General features: G+C 42.4%; 1 protein-coding gene across 2 annotated transcripts in view; it reads left to right on the top strand.

The window, feature by feature from the left end:
* Nucleotides 1-16,340, top strand: part of REXO1 (RNA exonuclease 1 homolog) — a 313,808-nt gene that overhangs the window by 253,533 nt on the left and 43,935 nt on the right. Inside the window, exons 14-15 of one of the 2 annotated variants that reach the window (XM_073595251.1) lie at nucleotides 4,378-4,516; nucleotides 15,732-15,852. In XM_073595251.1, the coding sequence (XP_073451352.1) occupies nucleotides 4,378-4,516; nucleotides 15,732-15,852 (260 nt within the window). The remainder of the gene's footprint in view (nucleotides 1-4,377; nucleotides 4,517-15,731; nucleotides 15,853-16,340) is intronic. The other variant, XM_073595259.1, reaches the window with a different exon arrangement.

Raw genomic sequence — 16,340 nt, 5'->3', positions numbered from 1 at the left:
TCAGGTTAGCGCCAGTAGCGCTAACACCCACGCACGCAGCATACGACTCCCTTAGTGGTATAGTATCTGTACGGATCAATATCTGATCCGATCAGATCTATACTAGCGTCCCCAGCAGTTTAGGGTTCCCAAAAACGCAGTGTTAGCAGGATCAGCCCAGATACCTGGTAGCACCTGCATTTTGCCCCTCCGCCCGGCCCAGCCCAGCCCACCCAAGTGCAGTATCGATCGATCACTGACACTTACAAAACACTAAATGCATAACTGCAGCGTTCGCAGAGTCAGGCCTGATCCCTGCGATCGCTAACAGTTTTTTTTGTAGTATTTTGGTGAACTGGCAAGCACCAGCCCCAGGCAGCGTCAGGTTAGCGCCAGTAGCGCTAACACCCACGCACGCAGCATACGCCTCCCTTAGTGGTATAGTATCTGTACGGATCAATATCTGATCCGATCAGATCTATACTAGCGTCCCCAGCAGTTTAGGGTTCCCAAAAACGCAGTGTTAGCGGGATCAGCCCAGATACCTGCTAGCACCTGCGTTTTGCCCCTCCGCCCGGCCCAGCCCACCCAAGTGCAGTATCGATCGATCACTGTCACTTACAAAAGACTAAACGCATAACTGCAGTGTTCGCAGAGTCAGGCCTGATCCCTGCGATCGCTAACAGTTTTTTTGGTAGCGTTTTGGTGAACTGGCAAGCACCAGCGGCCTAGTACACCCCGGTCGTAGTCAAACCAGCACTGCAGTAACACTTGGTGACGTGGCGAGTCCCATAAGTGCAGTTCAAGCTGGTGAGGTGGCAAGCACAAGTAGTGCCCCGCTGCCACCAAAAAGACAAACACAGGCCCGTCGTGCCCATAGTGCCCTTCCTGCTGCATTCGCCAATCCTAATTGGGAACCCACCGCTTCTGCAGCGCCCGTACTTCCCCCATTCACATCCCCAACCAAATGCAGTCGGCTGCATGAGAGGCATTTTCTTTATGTCCTCCTGAGTACCCCTACCCAACGAACCCCCCCAAAAAAGATGTTGTGTCTGCAGCAAGCGCGGATATAGACGTGACACCCACTATTATTGTCCCTCCTGTCCTGACAATCCTGGTCTTTGCATTGGTGAATGTTTTGAACGCTACTATGCACTAGTTGAGTATTAGCGTAGGGTACAGCATTCCACAGACTAGGACACACTTTCACAGGGTCTCCCAAGATGCCATCGCATTTTGAGAGACCCTAAGCTGGAAACGGTTACCGTTATAAAAGTTAGTTACAAAAAAAGTGTAAAAAATATATATATATATATATATATATATATATATATATATATATATATATATATATATATATATATATATATATATATATATATAAAATAAAAAAAAATAGTTGTCGTTTTATTGTTCTCTCTCTCTCTATTCTCTCTATTGTTCTGCTCTTTTTTACTGTATTCTATTCTGCAATGTTTTATTGTTATGTTTTATCATGTTTGCTTTTCAGGTATACAATTTTTTATACTTTACCGTTGACTGTGCTTTATTGTTAACCATTTTTTTGTCTTCAGGTACGCCATTCACAACTTTGAGTGGTTATACCAGAATGATGCCTGCAGGTTTAGGTATCATCTTGGTATCATTCTTTTCAGCCAGCGGTCGGCTTTCATGTAAAAGCAATCCTAGCGGCTAATTAGCCTCTAGACTGCTTTTACAAGCTGTGGGAGGGAATGCCCCCCCCCCACTGTCTTCCGTGTTTTTCTCTGGCTCTCCTTTCTCAACAGGGAACCTGAAAATGCAGCCGGTAATTCAGCCAGCTGACCATAGAGCTGATCAGAGACCAGAGTGGCTCCAAACATCTCTATGGCCTAAGAAACCGGAAGCTACGAGCATTTTATGACTTAGATTTCGCCGGATGTAAATAGCGCCATTGGGAAATTGGGGAAGCATTTTATCACACCGATCTTGGTGTGGTCAGATGCTTTGAGGGCAGAGGAGAGATCTTGGGTCTAATAGACCCCAATTTTTTCAAAAAAGAGTACCTGTCACTACCTATTGCTATCATAGGGGATATTTACATTCCCCGAGATAACAATAAAAATGATTCAAAAAAAAAAAAAATGAAAGGAACAGTTTAAAAATAAGATAAAAAAGCAAAAAAATAATAAAGAAAAAAAAAAAGCACCCCTGTCGCCCCCTGCTCTCGCGCTAAGGCGAACGCAAGCGGCGGTCTGTCGTCAAACGTAAACAGCAATTGCACCATGCATGGGAGGTATCACCGCGAAGGTCAGATCGAGGGCAGTAATTTTTGCAGTAGACCTCCTCTGTAAATCTAAAGTGGTAACCTGTAAAGGCTTTTAAAGGCTTTTAAAAATGTATTTATTTTGTTGCCACTGCACGTTTGTGCGCAATTGTAAAGCATGTCATGTTTGGTATCCATGTACTCGGCCTAAGATCATCTTTTTTATTTCATCAAACATTTGGGCAATATAGTGTGTTTTAGTGCATTAAAATTTAAAAAAGTGTGTTTTTTTCCCCAAAAAATGCGTTTGAAAAATCGCTGCGCAAATACTGTGTGGAAAAAAAAAAAATGAAACACCCACCATTTTAATCTGTAGGGCATTTGCTTTAAAAAAATATATAATGTTTGGGGGTTCAAAGTAATTTTCTTGCAAAAAAAAAAAACTTTTTCATGTAAACAATAAGTGTCAGAAAGGGCTTTGTCTTCAAGTGGTTAGAAGAGTGGGTGATGTGTGACATAAGCTTCTAAATGTTGTGCATAAAATACCAGGACAGTTCAAACCCCCCCCCCCAAATGACCCCATTTTGAAAAGTAGACACCCCAAGCTATGTGCTGAGAGACATGTCGAGTCCATGGAATATTTTATATTGCGACACAAGTTGCGGGAAAGAGACAAATTTTTTTTTTTTTTTTGCACAAAATTGTCACTAAATGATATATTGCTCAAACATGCCATGGGAATATGTGAAATTACACCCCAAAATACATTCTGCTGCTTCTCCTGAGTACGGGGATACCACATGTGTGAGACTTTTTGGGAGCCTAGCCGCGTACGGAACCCCGAAAACCAAGCACCGCCTTCAGGCTTTCTAAGGGCGTGAATTTTTGATTTCACTCTTCACTGCCTATCACAGTTTCGGAGGCCATGGAATGCCCAGGTGGCACAAAACCAGGTGCAGACCTCACTTTTTGTCACAAAGTTTTGAAAATTGAAAAAAGAAAAAAAAAAAAGTTTTTTCTTGTCTTTCTTCATTTTCAAAAACAAATGAGAGCTGCAAAATACTCACCATGCCTCTCAGCAAATAGCTTGGGGTGTCTACTTTCCAAAATGGGGTCATTTGGGGGGGTTTTGTGCCACCTGGGCATTCCATGGCCTCCGAAACTGTGATAGGCAGTGAAGAGTGAAATCATAAATTTACACCCTTAGAAATCCTGAAGGCGGTGTATTTTGGGGTGCAATTCCACATAGGCCCATGGCCTGTGTGAGCAATATATCATTTAGTGACAACTTTTTGTAAAAATTTTTTTTTTTTGTCATTATTCAATCACTTGGAACAAAAAAAAATAAATATTCAATGGGTTCAATGGGTTCAACATGCCTCTCAGCAATTTCCTTGGGGTGTCTACTTTCCAAAATGGGGTCATTTGGGGGGGGTTTGTACTGCCCTGCCATTTTAGCACCTCAAGAAATGACATAGGCAGTCATAAACTAAAAGCTGTGTAAATTACAGAAAATGTACCCTAGTTTGTAGACGCTATAACTTTTTGCGCAAACCAATAAATATACACTTATTGACATTTTTTTTACCAAAGACATGTGGCCGAATACATTTTGGCCTAAATGTATGACTAAAATTTAGTTTATTGGATTTTTTTTATAACAAAAAGTAGAAAACATCACTTTTTTCAAAATTTTCGGTCTTTTTCCGTTTATAGCGCAAAAAATAAAAACCGCAGAGGTGATCAAATACCATCAAAAGAAAGCTCTATTTGTGGGAAGAAAAGGACGCAAATTTCGTTTGGGTACAGCATTGCATGACTGCGCAATTAGCAGTTAAAGCGACGCAGTGCCAAATTGGAAAAAGACCTCTGGTCCTTAGTCAGCATAATGGTCCGGGGCTCAAGTGGTTAAGGCATTTTGGATTAGTGGAGGCTCACAGGACTCTCTTTATATTTTAGCTTTATAAGTATAGCTATACTGCTTTTTGTCATTTTTATTTTTAATTATGCCAGAAGTATTATTTTGCTGTGTGGATGTACGGCAGTTGGGGTATGGGTTGCATTGACCAATATAGGTACTTTTTGTTCTTTTGTCTTTTATTAGCTGATTTTCTCAAACCTATTCCTAGTATAATTTTTATTTTATTTTTTAGGTTTTCTGGTGTTACTGAAGAAGATCTTGAAAACACAAGAATAACTCTTCGAGATGTTCAAGCAGTTTTACTCTGCATGTTCAGCTGTGACACTATATTATTAGGTCATAGCTTGGAAAGTGACCTTTTTGCACTTAAGGTAATATATTATTTCCGTCATTCTTGGATTAAATAAATAGAAACTGATTTAAATGCGAAAATATTTATAGACAGAGTTAAGAGGCTGAAAACGCTGATAAATTGGACAGTTGAGAAACCACTGGCATAATCTAGCATAATTGACACCTGGGACCAATTATTTTATTTTCTCATGTGTTTATAGGGGCACATATTCAGAGATGTAGGGTTATGCAGCTTCCTTTAGGAGATTGGTTGCCAGTGTCCAATCAGATAAATGGAAAATGCAAAGGTACATCTATAATTCAGGTGTAAAAAAAAATCAATGGAAAATTGAATACAAAAGCTAGGAGGAAAAATTACACTTACTGCCGTCACTATAAAAGCACTGACAGTTCTCTGAAAAACAATCAGTAAAACTCAGGAGAGCAGTGCTATCTGACAGCTCCCTGTGGTTGGTGGGGCTGTCAGTATGGGCTGGTGATGCAATGTGTATCCTTCAGGCTGTGCAGCAGTCCTGTGATAGAATTAGAAGGCAATGGAGCAGGGAGAATGTGAAATGAGATCCTTCAGAGTAGCAGGGGTAATATTTTGGAAACACGAGACAACACATTTCAGAGACCAACCTCCTTTCTCAACCCTAATAGGTGTTCAGGGAATCTATGGTTTTTAAATGCTCAGTAGCGGGAGCAAAGGAGAGGGGCTGGAAACTTTAACCACCTCAGCTCCGGAAGGTTTTACCCCCTTTATGACCAGGGCATTTTGCTATTCAGCACTGCGCTACTAACTGGTAATTGGGTGGGTACGCAAAATTATTATTTTTTTTTTCCAAATAACATTTTATTGATATCATTCGTATCCGCAGTACAATACAGTAAGACAAAAATGATAAAACAGAGGTTTTGATTACCATAGATATACCTGATGTGCAGTATTTACTTACATACATTTTGATATGTCTAAGTGTCCGTAATATTTTAGTGTCCATCTTTTAACAGTTCTATTGGCACACAGGTATCGCTGGTACTTTTAATAAATTGTAACTTATAGTCTGTGACTAAAGAAATCACCAAAATGTGCAGTATTGAAGAATAGAGAGAAATATTAGAGAAAGAGGGGGGTAGAGGGGGTAGGGAAGTCAAGTGGGGATAGTACCTGATCATGGTGGGTCCTCCCGGAGATGCCATAGCTCCCAGACCCTGTTGTGTGCCTCCAATCTGTCCTGTATTCTGGCCGTCATTTTCTCCATCAGTTCTACATCCTTGATTCTGGTGTATAGGTCCTCCATCGAGGGTGGAGTGGTGCGTTTCCAGTATAACGCTACAAGGCATCGTGCTGCTGTAAGTACATGGCGTACTAACTTCCTAAGTGGTTTAGTGAGTTTTAGCGGCGATAAGCCTAAAAGGAAAAATTTTGGGGCCGCCTGGACATGTCTCCAGGACATGTGTCTCCAGAAGGTGAGCCAGTAACTGCTGAACTGCAGCCCAGTATGGAGCCAGTAATGGGCAACTCCAATATATGTGGAGAAAAGTGCCCTTTGCCCCCCCCACATCTCCAACATTTATCAGAACTATTGGGGAAAATATCATGGATCACCTCTGGGGTCATGTACCAGAGTAGGAGAATTTTATAGGTATTCTCTTTGTATAGTGTGCATATTGAGCTCTGTGCAGCTTGAGACCATATCGTCTGCCATTGCGCTATGGGGATTTCCTCGTTAAGGATCTTCTCCCATCTAATCATGTAGGAATGTTTGGCTCGTTCTCCTATAAAGGCTACATTCAAAATCTTATATATACTTGATATGAGGCCCTTCTGTGCTGTACCTGCTAAAATTATAGTTTCAAATGGAGATGGGGGGGGAATTGTAGGTCGGGAGCTATAGAAAGTGCGTAGTGTCGGATTTGTTGATACCCATAGAATACCTGTTTAGGGAGTTCAAGTTTGGTCTGTAGGTCAGAGACTGTTAAGAGTTTGCGAGTCCTGGGGTCAACCAAATTCCCGAAATGGAATAGATTCCGGGATGTCCAGGGGTGTGACATTTGGTGAGTGAGGCTATCTGGCACCTTAGGGTTACAGACAAAAGAGGTCAGGAGTGACCTTTCTGATGTCAGTCCATGAGTGTATGCCAATGAACGCCATAGCCGCCTCAATTGGGACATGGGTCCTAGCAGACGACCGGGAGCTACGTCCGCACCCGCACTCCATAGTAGGTTATTCGGGTGTATGGGGACTAGCCATATTTTTTCAATTTCGGTCCATTTGTTGTATGATTTTTGGGTGGACCATGAAGCAACTGCTCGCAGTTGAGCTGCTTGATAATATTTAATAATGTTAGGGAACGCTAAACCTCCCTCATTACGTGACGCCATCATCACTGAGCTCGGTATCCTGTGTCTCTTGTAGTTCCAGACATATTGGAGTAATTCAGATTGGAGTTTCTTCAGGTGTTTGTATGGAATTGGGATGGGCAACGTTTGGAAGAGGTATAGGAGCTGTGGGAGGATTGTCATTTTAATTGAGTCAATTCATCCTAGTAGGGAGATATGGTGTTTTTTCCACTGCAGCAGTGAGGATCTGATTGAGCGGAAAAGGGGGGGGGGGGAATTTTCTTGGTATAAAGTATTAAATTTTGAAGTGATGTGGGCAATTGACTTTATCATATGCGATTTATTCTGCTGAAAAGTGTGAGTGAAATTTTTTACCCTTATTATATAGGGATTACATATCCCACTGCCTGCGCAATGGTCTGTCTTTCTTTGTTGTTTCATACTGCGGAAGTTCTTTGAAAGCCAGAAGCCAGCCCATGCTAATGAGCAGCTGAATATATGAGCAAGCCAGCGATCACTGGGGATTACTCATTGAAACATGTCTATATTCATCAAATCACCAAAGACGTTATATTTTTTCACAGCAGTATGCTGTTCTATTCAGATACTGTGCACTGTGGTTCATCACATTTAATATATATTATCTTAATTTTCTCTTTTTAATTGTGTTCAATAATTTATTATCACATTGATATTTAGTTATAGGATTTTGTTATGGTGAAGGATGCTATGTTATTTATAACATGCTCTTTTTGATTATTTTGCACATGATTCACTGATTAATCATTAAGAGATCACACCGTGTTATATTGGGAGGTTCATATTAGCGCATTATACATTTTGAATATATACAACACTTTTTGTGTGATATCAGTTCACATACACAATAATTGCAGCTATATTATTTGGTCATCTTCTAGTATTTGTCACGTATTTATTTATTTACTAGTTCATATCAGCGCTTTAGTACACTTTTTACTAAAAAGTAAATAAAATATCTAAAATTGGATGAGATGTAGAGATAAACACAACTAGAGGGCGTAATAAGGCTATTAGAATGAATAATGAAAAATCGTTCATAAATTTTATTCTGAGGATGAAGAGGGAAATGCCTTTAAAACCAGTTTTGAATAACTCCACTTCATCACAAAGTATAACATCAACCATAAGGCAAGTAAAGGACACCTTGAAGAGATATTCTCCCCATTGACATTTTTAGGCGAGCCTGTATGTGGGCAATAAAATAGCACCTAGTCAGAGAGATCAACAATACCAACTGTGCTACATCATTCTTCAACGGCCTTAGAGGCAAGGCCTGTGCTTTCATTATCCATGGAACTACCATGTTTTTGGATCACCTTGGAAAAATGTACCCCATCAGACAATTATTTTCTCAACAGAGCACAAACGTTACTTTGCTGTTTCCAACACCCATATCGGTGCGGATACTAAGCATTTGCACAAGTACTTGTGATCTGGGCTGAAATGCCACTGTCAAAACTGGACCGCACATAGCTTGGGCATTATGTGTAAAAAAAAAAAAAAAATGCTTCCAAAGGCAAAATGGGTATCGGTAATTGGTATTGGTGAGTACTTGAGAAAAATTATCAGTACTCGGTCTTAAAAAAAACTTGTCAGTGCATCCCTAATTTCCAGATATTTGCAGCCCCCCTCCCTCTACTCCCACTGCTGAGCATGTAAAAACCACAGCTTCCCTACACACCTATTAAAGATTGAGAGAACATGTTGGCCTCCAAAACACTTTTCCTTGCATTACCTCCGCTATCCAGAAGGATCTCCCTCGATAAGGCTGGTACAGAAACCTGCTTTTTCCCTGCTCTACTGTGGTTTAATTTCACTATGGAACTGCTGTACAACCTGAAGAATACACATCGCATCACTTGCCCAACTCACAGGGAGCTATCGGATAAAACTGCTTTCCTGGGATTCAATGATTTGTTTTTCAGAGATCTGTCTGCACTATTGCAGTGACCAGAGTGTAATTTTTTTCTCCTAGCTTTTGCAGTCAATTCTCATTTCAATTGTTTGTGTCTGAACTTTATATGTGCCTTTTTGCTTTTTACATTTACCAGGAGTTATCCTTTTCCTTTTACATATGGCTGCAAAACTCCCTTCCATGTACTACTGGGAGCAGGCTTATCCCCCACAGGTAATGCACCTCCTTGGGGGTGTTCCTTCCTGGTGCTACCACAGCCATCCTCTGGGCATTAAGACACCTTAGCACAGTCAGTTGTACATGCCACTCCCAGCTGCAACAATTTTGGGGCCACAATACTTTTCGAATTCGGTCTCACACTCTATTTGGGCCAGCGAAACATTTGGCTGTATCTTGCCTCCTGGAGAATGGGCGGTGTCATTTTTGGTGGTGAATGTCCATCTTCTCTTCTCCTTCAGAAGCTCTCCATATGTAGCTGTCTTTCCACAAGGCCTGAGACATTTCTTCCTTGCAGCTGCCTCAAGGTGACCTGGTCACAGATGGCATTAACCTGCTCAACGAGTGGTTCTTGAGTACCCTGCAGGGATTTCCTCACAAGCTTGCAGGAATCAAAAGTTCAAAGTTAGCACTTCGGTGGGCCACACTAGCTTCCACTAACAATATTGAAAGAGCTAGTAGCTCCTCCCTAAAACAGCAAAATACTGACAGCCTGGATCCCTGTCTCCTGCTAGAGTCCATTCCCTCCTTGGAATAACCTTCTTTGGGTGATCCTTCCCCCTCTTCTGTTGTGTCCAGAGAAGAATTCTCCTGTGCCCTGTTGAAGTTCATGGATAAGGTCTCGGCTATGATTGCAGTTTTCACAACACAGGGGCCACAAGCTTCTCCTTCTCCACTGGGTCAGTGTGTGCTTCTGCACAATCCATAAGGGATGGGGAAGAGGGCATCATGGATGACATGGTGCAAGAGGAGTCTGTGGACAACACCTCTAAGCTCAGACACCATTTTGATCTTGGACACAGTTCATGTGTTTCCAGACCTTCAGAGTACACCGCATCTAAGGCTATAAGCATTGATTCCCATAAAAGTCCCTTGTCAGTTAAAGCTTTCTTTTTACACTTCGTTATTCTGTCAGAACTGTACAAGGATTGACCTACTCCTGATAAGGCTTGTTACCCTTTCCAAGTGCTTTGCTCAACAGTATCCCATTGAGGAGGGATTCATTAAAGAGTGGTCTGTTCCTAGGCATTCAATGGCCCTCGGAACAAATGCCTAAAGGCTTTTTCAAAGGCCGTCATTGCTTTGAAGGGCCCTGCCCTAAAGTCTTTTATTGCAGCTGCATCCATCTGTCAAATCTTGAGTGTCTGGGCTGCAGAGATCATTTGCGATCTAAGTTCTATCCTCTCATATCCCACTGGAGCTCATGCTAACAGCCCAACTGTACTGTGTGGGTGAGCTGCTGGACCTTGTGCCTGATTTTATAAATGAGCCATTTTTTCGGTTTCCATGCAAAGAATCCTTTGGTTTAAGTATAGGGTTGTGGAACAGCTTTGCAAGAAGAGTCTGTTTTGCATGCTTCAACACATCTTTGACTTTATCAAGGAAATTATCAGTGACAAAAACCCTGTTTTCCTGAACAAAATCCAAATAAGGCTAGCCATTTACTGATAGCTTAGTTCCCTCTCCAGGCTAAAGAAAAGAAAAAAATAACTCCTCCATCCACTCTACATAGCATGGAGAGTATTCCTCCATCCACTCTACATAGGGGAGGGGAGGGACCAATCTTCCACTGTGTACTGTGCCAGCGGAGCCGGCTGTCAGAACAGCAGTTACATCTGACGGGATACAGTCACATTGTAGGTGACATTTTTCCGGCCATTTCCTTGAGTTTTTCAGTGAAGGGATGTGAGACAGGAGGCAGCCAACAAGGTCTCTCACTGAGCACATTTTGGCCATTTACTTAGGAATGGGTTAAAATTTGTACCGTGTACAGCCAGCTACTTTAGTTTCTAAAAAGGGCTCCTTCGTTTCTCTCAGGCCTCCAGGTCCAGGATTGAGCTGGTACACCCACTCCACCATAAGGCTTGTACCTGTAAGGTCTCTAAGCCCCAGGGTAACGCCTTAAAATGACCTTTCAGAGCACTTTTTTACTGGCCTTCACATCCTAGAACATTTCAGACTCCTGAGCGTGGTCTCTGAGTTTCTATTTCCTATCCTCACTTCAACCTCCTTACATTTCCAGAAAAGTATGTGGACCTCCAAATCCAAAATGTTCACTGTTTCAAAAGCCAACTGGGGCATGCATCCCTTTCTGGTTTTAAAGGTCCTCAATTCTTTCCTGTGGATACAAAATTCCACCTACAGTAGATTCAACAAGATGGTGTATGTCATCACCTCTCCAGCCTAACTTTGGATTCAGGAAAATTCTTCCTTTCCTGACATGGAAGATAGTAACTATGGACACCAGGCTATCGTTATGGCAAGGATTCCTAGACACGCTTTTAATGCAGGGCCATTTGTGGGTCCCATCTGCACAGGACCTCTTAGCTGCTGGGTCATCCAATGTGGATTCAGGTGGACAATGTTATGGCATTGACCTACCTCAACCACCAGGGAGGAACTTTCATGTTCCAGCTCTTGTCAGCCGTCCAAATTCCTGCCGTGGAGAGTTGGCGCCTAGACTTGATATTGATAGCGTCTGGACAATGGCAAATGGTCTTTGCATCCATAGGTGTTTAAGGAACTTTTCCTGGAAGTTGTGGAAACTGGATGTGTGCTTCCTGCCCTCCAGATTCAACAGAAAACTGCCTAGGCGTGTCTCCAAGGCCAGGGATGCTTGGGCCATTGCACTGGATGCCCTTTTAACTCAATGGGATAATTTTTGGCTGATGTATGCCTTTCCTCCTCTTAAGTTCCTCCTTGCCTGCTCTGCAGGATCTGAATGGAGACCATTCTGATTATTCTCATCACACCAAAATGGACCAGACAGCCATGGTTCTTGGACCTTCTCAAGCTACTGGCAGATGCATCATTGGTCCTCCCAGACCACCTGTCCTAAGGTTCAGTTTAGCAATCCTACTTCAGAGTCACTTGGCTGTTAAAGTGCAGGGGTCTGTCTAACTCAATTATTCCTACAGTTCTCAAAGGAAGTCTACCTCTCTCGAAGTTGATCACTGTACCGGCGTAATTCGCTTGATGTGAAGCATGGAAGTTTCATACAAGAAAATACTCAATTGTACATATCCTGCCTTTTCTCCAGTCAGGTCTAGATCAGCACTTGGAGCTGAGCACTATTAGGGCCAGCTTTTTCACAGGCCATTGGCTTCAAACTGACTCTTTGGTGACTTTTGTTCATGAAGTGGCTCACGCAGTTCCCCTTGTTTGATCTCTGCTGTCACCATGGGATCTCAACCTGATTCTGTCAGCTCTTCAGAGACCCCCCTTTGAACATAACCAGGATCTTTCCTTGTCTACTCTGATGCTTAATTTGGCTTTTCTCTTTGCCATTACCTTGGCCAGGTGTGTCTTTTGAGTTGGCCATCGGGAGACGACATGCTTGCGATGCATTTACTGAGCTTGAGAAAGGCGTGCGCATCTTCTCCATCTCCTGAATCCGCATGCTCCAAAACACGTTGCAAGCATGGTGGTGACATTTGTTAGCGCTGCGTTCCAGCCTTTGCTTCTGGCTCTTGCCTTTACTCTACTATCCAGCTAGCGGGAACAGCCTCATGAGCAGCGGAGACAGCTGCAGCACGGGCTTATGAAGCTCCAACGCCTCTGGATGTTTCTGTGTGAAGTTTTCCTGATGTGCCTGCTTTTGACTTCCTTCATGTGAGTTTTACTCTGTGTTTTGGAATAAATTTTATATACAGTCTACACTTAGAGGCGCATTTTTTCTCTCTCTTTGTATTTAATGTACTGTATATTGTGATACTGGAGAGGGATAAGGAGTCAATCGCCACCAGACTGGGAAATCCAATCTAATATATGCATAGGCTGGTGATAGATTGAATTATTTTTTTTTGTAATGCTGAGAGTAGATATTTTCACAAAAACCCTTTGATGCCCTTGAGTTTGGCAGAAGATTTGCCATTTTTTTCACGCTTGAAATTGAGATTGTATATCACCTAAGTATTTGAATATTCACATATTCTTGTTTTAAGGGATTTTATATATACAGTATTTTACAAAAGTGAGTACACCCCTCACATTTTTGTAAATATTTTATTATATCTTTTCATGTGACATTACTGAAGAAATTACACTTTGCTACAATGTAAAGTAGTGAGTGTACAGCATGTATAACAGTGTCAATTTGCTGTCCCCTCAAAATAACTCAACACACAGCCATTAATGTCTAAACCGTTGGCAATAAAAGTGAGTACACCCCTAAGGGAAAATTTCCAAATTGGGCCCAATTAGCCATTTTCCCTCCCCGGTGTCATGTGACTCGTTAGTGTTACAAGGTCTCAGGTGTGTTAAGTTTTGTGTTATCGCTCTCACTCTATCATACTGGTCACTGGAAGTTCAACATGGCACCTCATGGCAAAGAACTCTCTGAGGATTTGAAAAAAAGAATTGTTGCTCTACATAAAGATGGCCTAGGCTATAAGAAGATTGCCAAGACCCTGAAACTGAGCTGCAGCACAGTGGCCAAGACCATACAGCGGTTTAACAGGACAGGTTCCACTCAGAACAGGCCTCGCCATGGTCGACCAAAGAAGTTGAGTGCACATGCTCAGCGACATATCCAGAGGTTGTCTTTGGGAAAATAGACATATGAGTGTTGCCAGCATTTTTTCAGACGTTGAAGGGGTGGGGGGGTCAGCCTGTCAGTGCTCACCGCACATTGCATCAAATTGGTCTGCATGGTTGTCGTCCCAGAAAGAAGCCTCTAATAAAGATGATGCACAAGAAAGCCCGCAAACAGTTTGCTGAAGACAAGCAGACTAAGGACATAGATTACTGGAACCATGTCCTGTGGTCTGATGAGACCAAGATAAACTTATTTGGTTCAGATGGTGTCAAGCATGTGTGGCGGCAACCAGGTGAGGAGTACAAAGACAGGTGTGTCTTGCCTACGGTCAAGCGTGGTGGTGGGAGTGTCATGGTCTGGGGCCACATGAGGTGCTGCCGGCACTGGGGAACTACAGTTGATTGAGGGAACCATGAATGCCAACATGTACTGTGACATACTAAAGCAGAGCTTGATCCCCTCCCTTTCGGAGACTGGGCCGCAGGGCAGTATTCCAACATAACGACCCCAGACACACCTCCAAGACGACCACTGCCTTGCTAAAGAAGCTGAGGGTAAAGGTGATGGACTGGCCAAGCATGTCTTCAGACCTAAACCCTATTGAGCATCTTCAAAAGGTGGAGGAGCACAAGGTCTCCAACATCCACCAGCTCTGTGATGTCATCATGAAGGAGTGGAAGAGGACTCCAGTGGCAACTTGTCAAGCTCTGTGAACTCCATGCCCAAGATGGTTAAGGCCGTGCTAGAAAATATTGGTGGCCACACAAAATATTGACACTTTGGGCCCAATTTGGACATTTTCCCTTAGGGGTGTACTCACTTTTGTTGCCAGTGGTTTAGACATTAACCACTTGCCAACCAGCCTCCGCAGTTATACATCAGCAGGGCAGCTCTATTGCGCCGGTACGGCGCTTCGTGTAATAGATACCGTGGGCATGTTTTATGGCGCCGGAGCCGATTCACGTGGCCGCGATGTCCACTGACCACGCGCGATCGCTCCACAGAGAGGCAGAATGGGGATCTGCCAGTGTAAACAAAGTAGATCCCTGTTCTGTAGAGTACAGTATGATTGTCTGATCCTAGTGATTAGGAACATAGATCTCTCTTGACTCCCAGTCAGGCCACTCCCCCCACAGTTAGAAACACCTCCCTAGGACACACTTAACCCCTTGATCACACCCGAGTGTTAACCACTTCCCTGTCAGTGTCATTTATATAGTATTCGGTGCATTTATATAGCACTGATCGCTGTATTAATGTCACTGGTCCCAAAAAAGTGTCAAGTGTCCGATCTATCCGCCGCAAAGTCGCAGTCCCGCTAAAAATCACTGATCACCACCATTACTAGTAAAAAAAAAGAAAATAATAATAATAAAAATGCCATTAAATCTATCCCCTATTTTATAGACGCTATAACTTTTGCACAAACCAATCAATATAAAGCTTATTGCGATTTTTGGTTATATATTTAAATTGTTGGTCTTTTTTTGTTTATAGCGCAAAAAAAAAACGCAGAGGTGATCAAATACCACCAAAAGAGAGCTCTATTTATGGGAAAAAAAAGGACATCAATTTTATTTGGGTACAACATTGCACGACCGCGCAATTGTCAGTTAAAGCGACGCTGAGCCGTATCTCAAAAAATGGCCTGGTCATTAAGGGGGTAAATCCTTCCAGGGCTGAAGTGGTTAAGTCCTGGTGTTCCAGGTGTTCTCCACTTCTATAGAGTCTTACCCAAAACTACTTTAATGACCTCATATAAAGCGCCCCTTATTAGTCTGGGATAGCATAAAATCCTCTAAGCAAACTGATATCCCCACACCTTCTATTACTGACATCACCTATAACCTAGTTGCAGTCCGGCTGTATGCAAACACCAGTCACTACCGGGTGCAAAAAGATGCTCGTTTTTCATGGTGTACTGCTCTCAGCACCCATGTAAATATGTTAGAAAATACGATTATAGTAAATCATATTCAAAAACTGAAAGGACATAAGTGTCTCATGATAAAGACAATCATGTATAAAATGATAAATGGTTGTTATCAATGCCTAGCATTTTCTAGTATCATATATTCATATATTTTTTTTTTTTATTCCCTTATATTTTTAATGAAACATGTTAAGAATTTTTATTGGCACCTTTTGATGTACTGCTTTTGACTGGAAGTATCTACAAATATATATTTTTTTCCAGCTAATTCATCTCACCGTAGTTGACACAGCTGTTGTTTTCCCACATCGACTGGGTCTTCCGTACAAGCGTGCACTTCGTTCATTAATGGCAGATCATCTGAAACGTATCATACAGGATAGCGGTAAGCATCAGTAGAACATCCCAGGGGTACAAAAAAAAAGTTATAGCTATTATTTAACTAAGGAACTTATTTTAACTACTTCAGCTCCTCATACCTGTACCCCCGCCAATGGACCAGAGCATTTTTTATATTTTTGGTATGTATCTGTTTATACAGCAATAAATATTTTGTGATCACTTAGGCGCCTTTCACATGGACGGATCCCCGTGCTTGTCACTCATCGGGCTTGGCGCTGTTATCCGCAGCTGACACAGTGCACTGCGATTACCTGCGGTTATGTGCGGATAGCTGCGCTAAATCACTCCTGGATGCTGTCAATTCTATTTTTTGTATCCGCACAGAACCGCATGTGACTAAATCGCAGCTAAACGCAGTGTGTGAATGGGGCCATACGTGTGCTTTTAGCTGAGGTAGAAAAATAGAAAATCCACAGCTAAAAGCACCATTCTATCCGTCTGTGTGAAAGGGGCCTTAAAGTGATTGTTACC

This window comes from Aquarana catesbeiana, linkage group LG01 (assembly GCF_042186555.1).
Source record: "Aquarana catesbeiana isolate 2022-GZ linkage group LG01, ASM4218655v1, whole genome shotgun sequence".
In the NCBI taxonomy this organism is placed as follows: domain Eukaryota; kingdom Metazoa; phylum Chordata; class Amphibia; order Anura; family Ranidae; genus Aquarana; species Aquarana catesbeiana.
Note: the sequence above shows the minus strand (reverse complement) of the source record. Positions and strands in the feature narration are given on the sequence as shown.